At 43.0% G+C, this 17254-nt stretch overlaps 1 protein-coding gene and 1 long non-coding RNA gene across 2 annotated transcripts; one reads left to right on the forward strand and one right to left on the reverse strand.

The window, feature by feature from the left end:
* Positions 1–323: 323 nt before the first annotated feature.
* On the reverse strand, positions 324–16977 carry LOC308481325 (carbonic anhydrase 2-like). Its single transcript, XM_081013636.1, has 7 exons — positions 16661–16977; positions 15117–15314; positions 5416–5534; positions 4212–4304; positions 2127–2189; positions 1346–1501; positions 324–475 (listed from the first exon to the last, which is right to left on the reverse strand). The coding sequence occupies exons 1-7, from the start codon at positions 16686–16688 to the stop codon at positions 356–358; spliced, it is 777 nt and encodes a 258-aa protein (XP_080869762.1). The 5' UTR covers positions 16689–16977; the 3' UTR covers positions 324–355.
* Positions 5567–8396, forward strand: LOC308481385. The gene is made up of 2 exons (XR_013988615.1): positions 5567–7820; positions 8108–8396. It is a non-coding gene; the product is annotated as an uncharacterized lncRNA (long non-coding RNA).
* Positions 16978–17254: the final 277 nt, after the last annotated feature.

Here is a 17254-nt window from a genome sequence, read left to right on the forward strand (position 1 = left end):
TTATTTTTTTCTGTTGCTTATCATCCTATCCTTTGGCAAGCTGCCAAATGAAGATCTCCTATTACAGCCTCAGCACCAAAAAATAAAAAATCACAGCAATTCTCATCAAGCATCACACCATGATTCCCCATCCCTGCCCTCTTTAGCCTGGCATACACACTGCAAACATGCCGCAAACACAACCACACTTTATGGCCTTCATTATTAGAAACGTCAGAAGATGATAGGCAGAAAGCACTGGGGTTTGGGGGAGAAGAGAGATGTTGCCAGTGCATGTATATGGCAGTAGTTTGATTTGTGCTTAGCGGAAAATAACTCAACCCTCAAGGACACAGCAATGTTTAATGGGCACAGCTTATTGGAATGAGGCTCTAACTTCCCTGGTCTTCAAGGGCTGGCAAGGGCGCCAGTTGTCCACCATGGCACAGTGGGACTCGCCCTCGCAACTGAAGCAAAGGCAGCGGAGCTTGTCCATCTGGAGAAGAGAAAAGGAAGAAGCGGGTGTCAGCTTCCAATTAATTTTTATTCATTTATCTGTCACATTTATATCCCACCTTTTTCTCCAAGGAGCTCAAGGTGGAGTACGTGGTTCTCTCCCTCCATATTTTAATCCCTGTGAGGTAGGTTAAGCTGAGAGGCAGTGACTGACCCAAGGTTACCCAGTGAGTAACTGGTCATTCAACTCTGGTCTCCCACATCCAAGTCCACACAGGCTTTCAGAGCACCCTATTGGAACTCTCAGAATTTGGGGTGATCTTTACACTCTCAGCTTAACCAACCTCACAGGGTTGTTGTGGTGATTAAATGGAAAAGGAAGAGAAACCATGAGGAAACCTTGGAGGAAAGGTAGGCTATAAGTAGAATAAATAGGCAAAACATAGTTCTGTGTCTTAAACCATGCATTACAATACTTCCGCATACACCCAACTACTCCCAGAAATATGCTTTTCAAAAGAGACCTTCTTTGCTAAACCTCTATGTATACGGGATGTATTCAGTTGTAGCAGAGAAATTGGAGGGAGACCTTTCAGGTCCCCTGCGTGTGATTTATTCACTTCTTCAAATCTAATTCCAAATTCCAGGACAATGAGTGGATTTCATTATGCAGCACTCATCCATATGTGAAGCTCTTTCATGTGTGATGTAGCGAATGTACTTATAAATCAGTGCGAGTTGTGCTGGTTGGAAATATCCCTCATTTCATTTAACTGATTGAGGGTGTTATGTCTATGAACAGACACAAGTGAATGGAAATTGTTTATGCAAATGCGAGAATGGCCATGCCATATGAGAGATTAATATGCTTTTTGCAGCAAAAAAAGGGGGGGTGGGGGAATTTATTCACCTGTTCCTTGCTGACAGTCACGGGCTCCTTCAGAACAATCCAGATCACACATTCAAGCAGAGGAGGAGTGGTCAGTGATCCTGGGTAGGTCCAGAAATCACGGGAGGCAGGAAGCAGACCAGTTGGATCAAAGTTTGTGAAGGCAGCCTGTTTGCCCTAGAACAGATAAAGCTCTTTGATAAAACAGTCCGATGCAGTAGTGAGTAGATGACGTGTAAACACACTTTGCCTTTAATTCCGTAGCATGCAAAGGAGAGCTGTGTATTTCTCTCCACAAGTGTATAACTATGATGGAGCGGGGGCGGGGCTGGAGGGGGGGCGGGGAGGAGATGCAGGGAGGTCTGGCAGTGCTTCAAACAAGGTGGTGTTGCATTCAAAAGCTGCATGCTAAAAAGTGGTGCAATCTAAGTGAGGGTAAACCTACTCTCCTTAGAGCAACTGGTGATAATATGGGACTATGCAAAGCAACTGAGCAAGGGGAGGAGGATGCATTTTCCTTTTCAGCCCCCGCCCCCCCCCCCGCACCAAATGAGCAGAATCTTTCAAAACGCTGAAGAAACCAAAGTGCATGTGAAAGCAGCATTTATTTATTTTTTGCTGTTTGAAGGCAGGTCTCTTACTGACAAAAGATTATTGAAGAATAATTGCCCAGGTAGAATAGATGGAATGAGAAGCTAAAAGCAATCCCTTTGGAATTCCCTTGCAATTTTGTTCTTTGAAAGAAGAATGCAGGGAACTGCAGTGCAGTCATTCTTAGCTGCCAGAAAGGCAGAAGCTTTACCTTGTGTTTAATGGTGTCCAGCGCATCAACAACTTTCTGTATTCCAGGACAGGCACTTCCTACCTGTGATATAAAAAGGCGTAAAGAAAAGGTTATGTGCATGGATGCATATGTATTTATATCATTTACACCTCACAGCTCAGCATACATTTATATTCCCAGCATAAATTTACGTTACTAAGAGAGTAGTAAGAAACAAAAAAGTACATTTTAACAATATTATAAAATAAAGGATACAAACTAACATAACAAGTTAAAACATCAACAATTCATCTAAACAGTAAAATCAAATTGCTCTAAAATAAAAATGCTTACATTCCCATTTCTTAAAAGCCTGGGGAAACAGAAATATATATTTTTGAAGGGAACCTAAAAGATAATAAGGTTGTCTCCCTGGGGAGGGAATTCCAAGAGCGAGACTCTACCACAGAGAAGGCTCTCTTACATTTACTGATTGAATTTTAAACAAACACAGTGCTCCAAACAAGGTCATCTTGCATTCAAAAGTTACATATTAATGAGAGAGTTAATCCCGATTATCCTGTCATCTTTCACAGTAAAAAATTAACTGTCTTTCACTATCTTCATTTGGTAAGGGAACTAATCAGTTAGCATTGTTTTAAAAGCTGAGTATTTTACAACCTAATGCCTTAAGTATACATCCACATGAAGGAAAATCTAATTTATTTCTCTGGATTTTTGCTCCAAGCCAGAGTGCCTTGGTTCACTGTTTCACATACAGACACCTAATGTGTTCACCATAAAGAATGAAAGTACACTGCCACAAGCTGTGAAGGGTAATGCATCATTTGCTGCTTTGCCTTTCAAATAGGTGAAAACTATCCTGGCTATCACTTTGATAATAAATATCATTTTATTTATTTATTTATTCATTCATTCATTCATACTCCAGCCACTCTGGGCGGCTCCCAACAGAATACTGAAACAGGATAAAACATCAAACATTAAAAACTTCCCTAAACAGGGCTGCCTTCACATATCTTCTAAAAGTCAGATAGTTGTTTATTTCCTTGACATCTGATGGGAGGTCATTCCACAAGGTGGGCGCCACCACCAAGTAGGCCCTCTGCCTGGTTCCCTGTAACCTCACTTCTCGCAGTGAGGGAACCACCAGAAGGAAACACCAAGCACATGTACGCCCTATAGAACTGATTCAGTGTGAGTACGTGTGTGCATTTTATAACCAGGTATGTGCTACGAAATGTGTAAGAACAGAGCCAGGTCAAGACATTTTGTTCCCTGAAGCAAAGGCAAAATAGCACCAAGCATTCGGTCAACTAGAGTGAAAGTTCAACACTCGCATCCTCTGCTACACCAGAGGACAGCAGACTAGCTTAGAGGGTGAGGGATGATTGGCTGTCACAAATAGCTCTGCCTTCCAACACCTGACAGCCACTTGCTCAACTGGTCCACTTGGCACCCACTTCCTGCCCACTCAAACAAACACCGCAGTGAAGTGGCTGTGGCTTGTCACATGAGCGGAGCAGTGCACCCCAGCACTTCATTCTTCCTAACGTTAAAGCTGAGCCTGTGTAGGAAACTGCTCTGTATGCTTAATATTTGGGCCCCAATCATTTTAGCTTTTTAAGGCTTATCAGTACAAACTGAAGCTGCTTGACATTTACGCAGCATGTGGTTTGGCTCACTTGCATGAGTCACCTGGACGTATTAGCTCTGCAAGCAACTTTCTGCACTATAACTTATCTTGGGGCTTGCTATGGGTGGGTTGGGTTGACTGATTTGTAATGTTTGCTAGCAGATAATGGTTCTGTGTCATAGACGGCGGTTGGTTTTACGTGGCTTTTTGGACCCTTCCACTAAGATGCTGTGATTTTTATTATTATTATCATATTATTATTATTATTATTATTATTATTATTATTATTTTAAAAACACTTGATCAGTTCTCAAAGGACTAAAATAAAGGGAAAACAGTATCACAAAGCCACCTTGAATGCCTGTGAACAGAAAATTCAGCTTCTGCCGGAGGCGTAAATCACATTGTACAAAATGTTCTCTTGCAAAGCCAGCAATGATAGCAAAAGAGGACATAATGGTACTAACCTTCAAAAACACGCCCACAACAGCCAGACCATCGGGATGTTTCACAGCTTCACCAGAACTACCATACTTTGTGTTCCAATGCACCAAATGAAGCTGGAGCCAAAGAAAAATGCAGAAATAAAGTGACCTATCAGAAAGGCCTTCTCTCAAACTGAAGAACCAAGATAATTCTTATACTAAACATTAACACGTCCTTTTATGGCCGAGACAAAAAGCTACTGAAAACTTGTTCAGCCATTGATTTGCGCTTTTCATTCACTGAGAAAGGCAAACATAGATATCAGAGCTGTGCTCTCATACTGGCATTTTACACCCACTCAAACAATTTCCTAAATGCAAACATTCTGCCATATCCTGAAGCACATATTCTGAAAAATCCCTGTGGCCTTTAGCAGGAGCCCTGCTTGATTGAGATCTATTATATATTTCTTTTAAGTCAGTAGGTAATTCAGTAGCTTGAGTCCAAGCAGTAAGGAAAGGCAAGCAATGGTAAGCTTCTCTACAGGTGGAGTGCCATAATACCACTACTGACAACCAGTGTGGTGTAGGGTTTAGATTGCTGGAATAAAACCAGGGAGACATGGATTCAAATTCCCATTGGCCATGAAGCTCAAAGGAGAGGTCTTGGGCCTGTCACTGTCTGCCTTACCAGGTTTTTGTGAGGATAAAATGGTGGAGTCAGGGAATATGTCTTCTGCTTTTAGCTTCTTGGAGGAAGGCCTGGATTAAAAACATCTCATGAAAGGACTGGAGCCACCATGTAAAGAACTTGCTCCTTGTCCCAGGTGACCTTCATATACTTCATATCAAAATGGTTGGGAGTTCACATACTCAATAAATTTGATGTTTAAATAATCCCACCTGCCATCAAATCTTAGAAGCTTTTCTTTGATCAGAAGATGCCACCATGTCTATCCTTGAGACCTGCTTTATCAACAGTTTCAGGATCTTTTCAAATACCTGACATAAAGATACCCAGAAAGGGGGGGGGGTCATTCCATATCAAGTGATCCAACTTTTGTACCTCATGTCATCCAATTTTATTAATATTTTGTACACCTGTTGAATGATCAAAACTAAGTGTAAATATAAAATTCCATTAAAAAAAAAATCTCATCCCATTTGTGAGTTATGAGGGTTTGAAATTTCACTTGATGTGGAATGACCCAAGGAAGCCCTGAGAAGAGGAAGAACAGGGCCTTACTTCAGCATCATATTTCACCCCATCCACAGTGTGTTCAGAGCCTTGGCCTTCACAGGAACCCCAATGAATGTGGAACTGAAGCAGCTTGTAAGTTCCCTCAACTGGACCACCTTTCAGCACTGCAAGTAAAAAAGAAAGAAATAGCTATATTTACAGCATTTTATTAATTTATTGATTTAAAAATACTTAAGCTGCCCTTTCAAGGTAGCTTACATAACAGAAATAAAAACTACAACATCATTTTAAAAAAATATGTATAAAAACACAATATGACTTCTACAGATCACCCCTGAGATGAATAATAAGGATAAAAAATACACCCAGCTCATAATATAAAACTTGATTTCCACAATTAAAAAGAAAACAGTCAAGCCAAGGAAGGTGGAATTCAGTATAAAAAGGGGGGGGGGGGTTACATGAGAAATATTAAAGGCACAATAACAAAACATTAGACTTGGAAACATTAAGATTGGATAGAAGGCAGATAATGTATGTGTGAATGCACTGAACTTCCTGCAAGTAGCGCAGTTAAGCCATTATAGACTATGGACTGAGAGATCTCTAGGGTCTCTCCCCTTCCCCATCATTTTAGATCAGTGCTGGGGAAACTTTGGCCATCCCAATGTTATCGGACTCCAATATCCATCAGCCCCAGACAGCATGGCCAGCAGCTAGGGAATATAGAAACTGGAATCCAACAAGATCTGGAGGATTACAGGTTCCCCACCCCTGCTTTTAGATGGGAGGTTAGTTCTGCTGCTTTTGGGGGTGGGTCCTCCTGCTCAGTGATGCTCTGGACCTGCCACTGGTAAGAAGAATCAGTGGAAACAGAAGGCCTCCCTCCCTGTTTTCACTAAGCTCATACAAATCCTGGATAGAGATAGAGAGGTGCCTTAAATGTGCTTTTTTGCAATAAGAAAAAATGAAGCTTTCCCAGCATGAGCACACACAGTTTTAACTCTGCAGAGGTTATCAGCCATATTTTGCCTTTTTCTGTTTGGTAAAATTAAACTAAGCTAGATGGGTCAATTGTCTGACTTACAGTAAGACACCTTTTTAAATTCCTATACAGGGCTATAGTATAAAATGCATGCACAGTTCATTATGTATGGGTTGAACCGCCTCCCCCACCAGACAAATAATCCCATGCCTGAATGTACTGTACTACTGCTGACATAAGACAAACTAATAAGGATTTTAAAGGATTAGGCCATGTTGTCCCTGACTAACCCACAAGCCATTATTGACGAGTTCAATTGGGGCGAAGTTCTAATCACTATCTAGCAGCAGAATGCCGTATTTTGGGAGGCTGCATATTTTTAAAACATTATCTCTCATAACCATGCTTTCTATATTTAGATATATTTTTGACTTGGTTCTGGATTGAGTACAAACTGAGTCGCACATTCTGAATGGCTACACAAATGTCCTGGTTCAGAACACGTATATAGAACACATTTAGAGAGTCATGAGAGTACCTTCTTTCACCCTAAAAAACTTTTTAGCTTTTAAACTTTTAAACACTGATAAATAGCTGTAGGGTGTCCCAGGGTGAAGTCAGCTGGGGTTTTTGATAGCACCAGAAGGTTTAGCAAAAGGAGATAACTTTCAGAAAAGCGCAACACACCCAACTTTCCTGAAATGGCCCTTATTTGCACATACTTGGTGTTGATTGTTTGTCAGCGATTAGGACTTGCCCTAAATGAACTTGTCAGGAGAGCTTGAAGCCCTGAAGAAAGTCTACTCCTATTTAAAGACCCATTGCTATTCCTGGGTATCCCAAGTCCTCATATGACACAAGGTAATTAGGGTTACTTCATATGCATTGGTGTTCTGCACTGGTATCACTTCTGGTTAACTTCACACACAAACACACTTACCCCAAACCTGCATGTATGTTGATGAAGCAAAAGGAACCTTTTTGTGTTGAATATATAAACAAGTTTATGACTTCCCAACTCTTAAAAAAAATAAAAGTAGCAAAAAAGGTACATTTGCTCCATCAAACACAACAAACTGTGCGATTTTGTCAAACTGCACAAACTGAAGTAGTCACAGCACTTGGCAGATGTGTCCCACCTATGACCCACATGTAGTTTGCCAACACATAAGTGTATTTTTGGAGTGTGCGAAATAATCCTATTAAGCTGTTAAGAGTTTACACATATATTATTATTTTATTTATTTTATTTATATAACTCCCTTCATCTGAAGATCTCAGAGTGGTTCACAAAACAATAACCTCCCCTCCCACAAACATATCTGAACGGCTGTGTGATATTAATCAGCTAAAGTGCTGGCTGAAGAGGAACGTTTTTACCTAGTGCCTACAGATGTATCATGAAGGCATCAGGCAAACCTCCCTGGGGAGAGCATTCCACAAATGGGGAGCCACTGCAGAAAAGGTCTGTTCTCATGTTGCCACCATCTGGGCCTCTCGTAGAGAAGGCACACAAGGATGGGCCTCATAGGATAAATGCCGAATCTGGATTGGTTTATATGGGGAGAGGCAATCTTTGAGTATTATTATTGCGCAAATAGGTACATACATTCATGGACATCTACTTTATTTCTACTTGTATGTGTTGTTCCTAGACATGGTGGGTAAGGGGGAAAGGAAGGAGGACAGAAAGAGGGGGGAAATTAATCTTCTCCTCCAGATTATATTTGTTGTTGTTGTTTAGTCGTTTAGTCGTGTTCGACTCTTCGGGACCCCATGGACCAGAGCACGCCAGGCACTACTGTCTTCCACTGCCTCCTGCAGCTTGGTCAACTCTGAAGCAAATCCTATTGATCTGAGTGGGACTTCTTCCAAATAAATATGCCTAAAATTACATTCTGTGTTGGAAATGCTGTATTATTCAGTGTTGCCTTAGTATGAAATTTATTTGTATTTAAATGTTTTTCCAGATGGAAAAGCAGAGCATTATTATTATGCTCAAAACAATTAGAAAATTTAAATAATAAAAAATATAAAAGCATGAATTATTATTGTTATTATTTTGCTCAATACCATTAAAAATGAAAACAAATATGCAAAAGCTGTCTATTTATTCTAAGGAATACTGAGACTAAGAAACTGAGGGGGAAAGTCTGGGGGAACTCTTGCTTTTTAAGAGGGCCATTTCTCTTGATGATCCTCGATTCTCAACCACCCACCCCAACCCCAGCGAGGCAGTTGTCTATAATAGAAGCCACTATTTATGGCATGATGAGACATTTGAAAAACAGGGTGGAAAAGTGTCCTTATAGAAAGGTGGTCTCCCTCTGGTTGACACCCACAGTCTGTATCAAAAAGTTCAGCCAGGGTGAGGCTCAACTGCTGGCAAATTGTGAATGTGTGCATACATTGGATATTTTGGGAGTTGTTTCATACTTTTTTGAGTTATCACTCCAAAACAAAACTTCTCCTGTATCAAGGCTTCCAGCTGCCTACTTTAGAGCTAGAAGAGGTGTCTTTCAGTGATAGCATACTTTTTTCTGAATCCTTATATGCTTCGTTTATGAATATTAAGCATAACGATTAAATAATATAGCATGGTGAATAATTACTAAAACTGGACAAATAAAACTGTATCAGGATGAGCAAAAAACCCTTAAGATGTTCTGAAATACAGTATTCATTATACAGGGAGGAATTAACCTGCTTCAATACATACATACATGTTAAATAAATTAATCCATATAAGTATGAGATGAACTGAGCTGTGGGCTAGACAATGATAACCAATCCTGGTTAAGCACAACTGGAACCTCTGGAATCTGACACCGCTCAGAGATTGGGGGTGGCATGTAACATTTTATATTGTGCTAATCCTTGGCTAAACAACAAGCAAGTTTGCCAGTTCACCCATTTGCTCTTAAAATGAATTATGATTCTGTGATCGCAGTACTGCATTACATTATAGACATGTCAATTTCAAAGAGTTTTCAGCTTTTCATGTTTTATTACTCATCCTCCATGAAAGATAATTTATATCTATGAAACTGTGCAATCATAGCTTTCAGTATTTCGCCTGCTTTTAAGAGCACTGACTTTCTACAAAGAACATTCAGCAAAATGGCATGTCAGGAGGGAAAGATTATTTTCTATTTTGTTTATTATTAAAAACCATATATAAGTTCTTTATTAACTGTCATCAACTTTAGCTCGGTTTAGGCCGCTACATTAAAAAAAATTCACTAGTGATTGATTCTTTGTTTCCAGAAGCATGCTCAGTCAGAAATTAATTAATTTACTATGGATTTCACTGTTTATTAATCAAAAGGTTCCAAACTGGTTTTAAATGTTCTCTTTACATTATTGCTTTCTAACATCCTCTTCCTTTTCTATAACTGCATTATTCAGGTGGTCACCACACTCGGCTGTGTCTTTCTAATAGCGGTGGTCTGGATATTTTCTCACAACAGGCTTTAAAACTCCCAAAACTTTAAATTGTTGATGAAAGGCCTTTATTTCTGAGCATCACCAGTTCAGAGACTGATGCCAACTGCAATGTTCCAGTAAACAAATTTTGGGGTGATTTACTTGTTGGAATGGCTCTGGCATGATCCAACAGATGTACAGGACAATCCTGTGCATGTTTACTCAGAATAAGACCCACTTAGATTTACTCCCATGTCAGTGTGCATAGGCCTGTGGTGTAAATGAACATTTTTTGACATGACTGCAGAGGAAGAACAGTTTCAGAATTGGATTCAGAGATCTATGAGCAAGCAAGCCACTCATTTCTGCCACTGAACAGATGATCAGCAGCCAGAGGCGGGGGGAGAGAGGGAGCACTTTCCTGCACTTGAAATCCCTCCCAACAGAGAAGTCAAGACTCTGTGAATTCAGCAGAGGGCAAACAGGCTGCTGCAGCAACCCTCAGGCGTCTCTGAACTGAGGGCAGAACTAAGCAAGTCACCCAGACTGCTAGCTGTTGTGAACCACTGTGTGATTTTTTGGATGAAGGGCCAAATACAAATTTAAATATAAAAGATGAAGGGTATTTTCTCAGCCAGGTGTCTCCTGCTTCTGTACACATAGGGGCCTTTTGATAGAACTGTGTGATTAGCTAGTATTTGTTTCAGCAAAATCTGCTTCAGTACCAAATGTGCTGAGCCAAGAGGAAAGCTTATTCATTCTAATGTCAAGAGGTTAATTCTGCAAACCTTTTCTGCTGCATGTAGTGGTTACTACTGATGTCCATACGGGGCAGGTCCATAAAACAACAGTTAAAACAACCCAGTTATGCTAATATACTTGTGTTTTAAGCTGGTCCCAGCATACTTCTAAAATCCCAATACTGCATTGCAATCAGGCTGTGATTGGGCTGTAGAGCTCACATTTAGATGTGGATCCTGTAGCTGGCCTATAAAAACAGTCTGAAGTCTGAACATTTTGCAAGGGATTGTTTATGCACTTTTGGAGCATTTACTAGTTTGGCAAAGGTGCAGCCACCAGATACAGGGAAAGGAACTCCAGCCATGGGAGTGGGGACAGAGAAAACTGCACAAATGATTACAAAGGGAGCTTAGGTTTGCAGAAAACATGTTTCACAAAAACAGCATACAAATCAAAATCCCAAATGTAATCCCAAGGGGGAAATTGGACCCTTTTGTCAATGCCTTTCAACAAATGTATGTGCTGAATTGATTTTCTGCTGTCCGAGGACTTATGGCATTTCCGAAGCTGTACTAGTGATCATTAAATGTTATGGGTGTGCTATAAATGGCCAACTGCCAAATCCTGCCCATCAAATGTAACAGAACTGAGCAGATGAGTGTATGCAATAAGAACTGCAGTGATAACTAATTTTCTGGAATTCCCTTATTGCACCAACAGAGAGTCTGGTTCCTAAAGCATTCCTACACATCCATTTTCTGTTAGGATCAATGGTGGCTATCATGTACAGAATAGTCGCTTTATAACTGACAGAATACATGTTTGGAGGGTTCTGTAATAGATAAACATAGAACAGGATGTGCCACCAGAGAACACATTTTATAAAATGTCAAAATATCATATAGGATTAAACAGCCGCAGAATTTCCCTTCCACCAGAGAGGAGCAGCACATGAAATGTTTCAATAAGGAAGTGACTGGATTTTTAAACAGCAGATTTTAAGCTTGGTGGCCAAAATAAAAATACAGCAGGCCATTCAATATGCAGGGTGTGTGCACCTTGCAGCAGTAGGGGGGAACCTATGGCCCTCCAGATGTTGATGCACTCCAACTTTCATCTGTCCAAGCCAGCATGGCCAATTGTCAAGGAGGATGTGAGTTGTAATTCAACAGCATGCGTTTTAGCAGTTTGTAAAATGGTGTGTGTGTGTGTGTGTGTGTGTGTGTACAGGTTAGTGTGTGTAGATACAAATTAGCTTATGCCTTAAGACTTCCTCTATACCAGTGTTTCCCAAAATTGGGTCTCCAGCTGTTTTGGAACTACAATCCCCATCATCCCTGAATGCTGGTCCTGCAAGCTACAGATGATGGGAGTTGTAGTCCAAATACATCTGGAGACCAAAGTTTGGGAAACACTGCTCTATTTTATAAAAATGTACATAGGCATAACAGCACTGACAAGAACATGGACATGACTGGACTTCAATTTTACTTTATTTTTTCTACTGAGGGTTATAGCAAATGTCAGTGCTACCCAGAGAAGACCCCCTGAAATCAATAGCCATGACTTAGACTGCTTGAAATTAATGGCCCTATTTGGAGTAGGACTTAGTTGGCTACAACTCTAAGCTTTTAATGGAAAGTCAGTGAAATTTGCAGTGCTGGAAATCTGTAAACAGGTAGCTTGGGAAATCCAGTCGGGATGGTTGTATTTTTGTGTGTCACATAAACAGGACGGCTAATTAATTTCACAACAGATTATTAACTTGTTAAACTGCTTTATACTGAGTCAGGTCTTTAACCCAGTTTCATCTTCTCTGACTGGCAGAGGCTCTTGCGAGGTTACAGGCAGAGGTCTTTCCCAGTCCTGCCACCTGACTTTGAACTGGATATGGCAGGGACTGGGTTTGAGACCATGCAATACACAAGGATTCCCTTCTGAGCTTTAGACTCAATTTAGATAATCAATACAATTATGTATGCATGCAGGTTCATTTGGTTATGCATTGTGCCTTTTGGAAACCTGAGGAAAACCTGAGGCACCTGCTGCTAAATCTACATAGCTGTCGCGGCTCCCCCCCCCCCCCCGCCACCCGCGTACTTGCAGTCCACAGATGAGCTGCTTTGAGCATTTCAACTCTAGCCCTGTCCTCCTCCCACTTCTCCCTCCCACTCTCTGCAAGCTGTAGCTGCCTGAGACTGGCTTGCTGGCTGCTGCAGAATCAAAATGATCAATGTCTGTGCCGTATTTTCTGGCTAAGCCACTCTTCCAGTGGATCTGAAAACATCCACACATCCCTTCAATTTGCAGCTTCTTAGGACTTTATAAAAACACATGCTACAGAAAAGCCTTTCATCATGCTAGATATATGAAGCCTGGAATTTGAAGGCGTTGTGTGTCCTCACAGCCCCCACTGCCTTGCTCCAGCTTGAAAGGGACTCTAAACCCCAATGAATAATACAAACTCCTAAGCAATGAATAATACAAACTCCTAGCAAAGGATTCTGAAATGTGGAACAATGGGGGGGGGGGAGGTGGGCAGTGGCATCACCACTGTCACAATGAGTTGCCAACTATGCCCACTAGCAAAGAGATCTGGTAAAATTTTTGAAAATCTTAGCATCTCTTTTCTTTAAGGAACAAATTTAATATGCACCCTACTGTTAAGTGGGAAAAAGGTGTCTCTTTCCATTAAACTTTAACAGTTAAAGTTTAGAAACCAATGCCGTTTTGAATATTGCAACTGTATGGAGCACAGATCTCAATTCCTTGCCCTCATTATTTGATCACCCAGCCCCATATGCCCATTGTACCCTTTTATTTTCTCTCTCTCTCTGTCTCACTGTGCAAAATAATTGAAACCAAAGATGTAACATTCTAGAGAACCCCAGATTTTCAACCAGATCAATATATGGAATTTGCACAATTGCAGAATTTGGCTTATAGGATTTTGGAGAAGACTCCTCTTTCTGTGTGCAAAACTAGTGTGCACAGACAGATAACTGGATGAGTCTAAGAAGACTGAAAGCATGAGCCATGCAAAAATTAAATTCAATACTTAGTAGGTCTCTATTTTTAAATGTTTTTCATTTACTTTTATAGTGGACTTCACCGAGTGTAAGGCGCTGGGTGCCTTTAACTTCTTTTGGCTACAACTGCTGTCTGTTGCGGGAAACTGGATACCAAGGAAGTGGTGTGTGACAGAACTAAAAAACTATTGGAAAGATATTCTGCATTTCGTTTGACATTTACTTCGGCTCTTTCTTCCCCCTCCAGTAAATACTGATAGTAAAATGGAGTATTGCAGATTTAAGTACATGCGCTGGCTCTAGTCCACCAGCCATTTTACCCCCAGAGTTGTCCTATTAAAAATCAAAGGAAGTAGGCCTTGGATTGCAGCCTGTGACATGGTTGCTTGCAATACTGTTTGGAAAGCTCACAAGTCAAAGCTGCTCTGGGCTCTTTGAATTTGTCCCCTCAATGACACTGCCAACGTGGAAAAAAATAGGACACTTGCTCAAGCAAGTTAAAGGAGCCAGTGCCTAGTGAAACAAGCAGCTTCTGTCTTTACAGCAGTACCATTTCCTACATTTAAAAGCTCATTCACAGTCACTGTAGGCAGGTGAAAATTGCTGCACAGGCAGCTGATGGAGAAATTACTAAAAACCAAGCATGCACACTCTTACTCATAAGCTCGGAACATCAGCATTGTCCATATGATCACGGAATTATCTTTAGAATAGGGACTTACAAAATGAGTTTTTTCTGTGTGTTTTTTAATTTGGCGTGACTCTGCACAGAGGATGGTGCTGAAAAGGATGACTAACTAGCCCCCAGTGAACTGTGTGGGGATGTGGGAAGAATGTACTGCAGCTTCTATTGAAAAAAATGCTAAAATGAGAGGGAAATCCTTTTAGGAGGTAATTTGCAGTCAGCTCCCCTAGGACAGCTCTGGCATACCACCACCCAGCCCTGAATATCAGATACCCCTTGTCTTAAAGAACTGCCTGTTATTCCAATTCAAAAGATTTGTACCTAGAAAATATTTTGCACATCAGCACTCCACAGGACGGCTGCTGCTGCATTGCAAAGGTCCTTTATGTATTAATGTTGTTTGAAACAGAGGTGAGCACACACCAATCTAAATTGTTATCAGAACATGCACGCCTGCCCTGAAATTGTGTCTGTCAAATTAACTCCTATTTGCCTTGCAAGGAAGAAAAACGGGACTGATAAAAAGGAAGCAGATGCATGGTAAATACGCCATAGCTGCTAAAAGGGACAAGAGATATTCCTCTTGCTGAATGATGTGAGGTTTTGTTCTGATGTTTTAGGCTACAATTCCACACAGGCTTACTAGGGAGTAAAGCCTCGCTGAACACAGCTACACTTTCTTTTGAGTACATGTATAGGATTGCACTGTTAAGACTCATTTGGGAAACTAACTTGCATCACAAAGGTAGCAAAACACCCCCTTGTGCAAAGTTAACATCAACTAACTTTGATAACATGGGTCCCATCCATTCCTTTGCTTTCTTACCTCTCTAGCAAAGCCTCAAGTCTAAAAAGCCCCCCAAAGTGATCAAGTACTAACCGCATTTGTCACCAGAGTCATCAAACTCCACGTTGAAGGAATGCCCATTGTTCACTATGTTTTTGGCTGCAGATGGGTCATAACTGATATTCAGGGACTTCAAGGAGGCATCATACTTGGCGGACTTCGGTTGGATGTTGATTGGGGACTGCCGCTCTCCATTGGCAATGGGGAAGTTCTCATGCCAGTGAGCAGGTCCTAGAAAGAGAGACAGAGAGAAGAAAGCACAAGAGTAAAACACCCGCAGTCTACAGAGCCATGGCTGATTTTTATTTTTTTTTAAAGGAGAAAAACTCAATGGAGGGTTTAATGCCTTAAGTGCAGCTGGGAGGCTTTAACATTTGCCTCATCAATATTGAATGCAGGAATGAAATGATCTCTTGGCCAGCTGGAACTGGAAGCCTTAGCTACCAGGCAGAGACAGATCATGCTGCGGAGCAATTGGTGGGATGAGGGAGGTTTTGTAAGCCTGGATCTAAGCTTGCCTGGATCTAGGAATTGGTGTGTGGGAGGAAGGGAATAACTGGCAGAGAGGGATCTGAAAGGAATGCAGCAACCTCTTTGTATTTCCAGTTTGAAGAAAACGAGTTTGTGGCTATAGCACCTGGCAATCACATTGCTCCGTGGGCATAACAAGCAGCACCTCTGCAGCTTTGCAAAGCAATGAACTGGACTCGCAAAATCCCCACCACACAGTTGCGACAGGGTCCCATCTCACACAATCCAATTTCCCAAATGTGGGGAAGAATGGAAGGTGGGGGGTGGAGGACCTATGCCAACCACTCACACTTAAGATGCAGATTACCATCTCTCCTAATTCATGGGGAGCCAAGTTCCTATGTCACACTTGTGAAATTGCCCCCAATAATCAGGTGGGGATTGGAAGTAAGGGAAAGGAGTTCCTGTCCCTCTTGAATATTGCAAAAAGCATATGTGCGCAGGAAGTTTCAGGCAGGCTCCCTGCGCGGAAGATGGGAGAGTGGACCTTAGGCGCACTACACGGGGTTTGACAGTCCTAGGAAGAGCCAGGTGGCCGTGGAAGTGCAGGTCAGAAGAGTCTGCCGAGAGCTCCCCATCACTTCCATCTCGAACACCTGTGGTGGGACCCCTAGAGGTCCTCGCCTTCCCCATTTCCTCAGCCAGAGATGTCCTGCTGCTGGGAACTCTGCTCGGACGAGACGTCCTTTGATGGGAGCAAAGATCGCACCTCTAACTGCGGATCCATGAATGGATCGCAGCCGCTGAGTTGCGCCCCTTTCTGAGCCGGACTAAGGAGTCTCTCCGTTTCGCTTGGGAAACCTGAAAAAACAAAACACCGGCTCTGTCCTGAAAGCCCCTTCCCGGGCTGGAACCGCAGCCCCGCAGAGCCGCCTCAGGTAGCGCCGAGCGGCTGCGGAGTGCGCTCCCCTTCGGGATGTCCGTGCACGGCAGCAGCAGGTGCCGCGCCGGACTCGCCACGAATGCCAGGGGAACAAGCAGGAGCAGCCGCGGGGTCGCCGCGTCAGGTGGGCGAAGGCGACCCTCCTTGGTGGCGAGGGACTCACCGTTGTCCTTGCCGTAACCCCAAGACATGGTGATGGTGATGGCTCAGCGGCGCCCGGGTTCCTCCTCCTGGTCGTCGTCTGCTGCGGCTCGTGCTTCTGCTGCCGCTCGCGCGCTGTGTGCCGCCTTGCTCTCGCTTGCCGGGGCTGGCGGTGGCGCTGGGGTTCTTGTCAGGGGCTTTTATAGGCTCCGGCCAACTCCATGCCCCTCTCGGACATCGCTGAGGTGAGCGAGGGAGGAGCACGAGCAGGAGGAGGAGGAGGCGGCTCCCAGCGGAGCGCGCGCTCCGAGAGCCGCCGGGGGGTGGGGAGAGAAGGTGGCCGGCTGCCAGGCAAGCGCCGCGCGCGGTTGCCTCCTCACACGGTCCCGGGAGGAGCCGCCGCCGCCGCCGCCTCTGCCGCTCTGGTCGCCGGGGCTCCTGTTCCGTCACTGTAGCGGCAGGCGCCGCCACCGCGCCGCGTCACACCAAGCCGGAGCCTGGCACAGGCGGGAGCTGCCGGCGCTGCGCAAACGAGGGTCGCCTCAGGCCCGCAGTGGAGGAGCGGGTGGGCGCTCGCGGGGCAAGAGGAAGGCTGTGTGCGGCTTGAGTGTGGCGG

This window comes from Podarcis pityusensis, assembly GCF_964106645.2.
Source record: "Podarcis pityusensis genome assembly, chromosome: 7".
In the NCBI taxonomy this organism is placed as follows: domain Eukaryota; kingdom Metazoa; phylum Chordata; class Lepidosauria; order Squamata; family Lacertidae; genus Podarcis; species Podarcis pityusensis.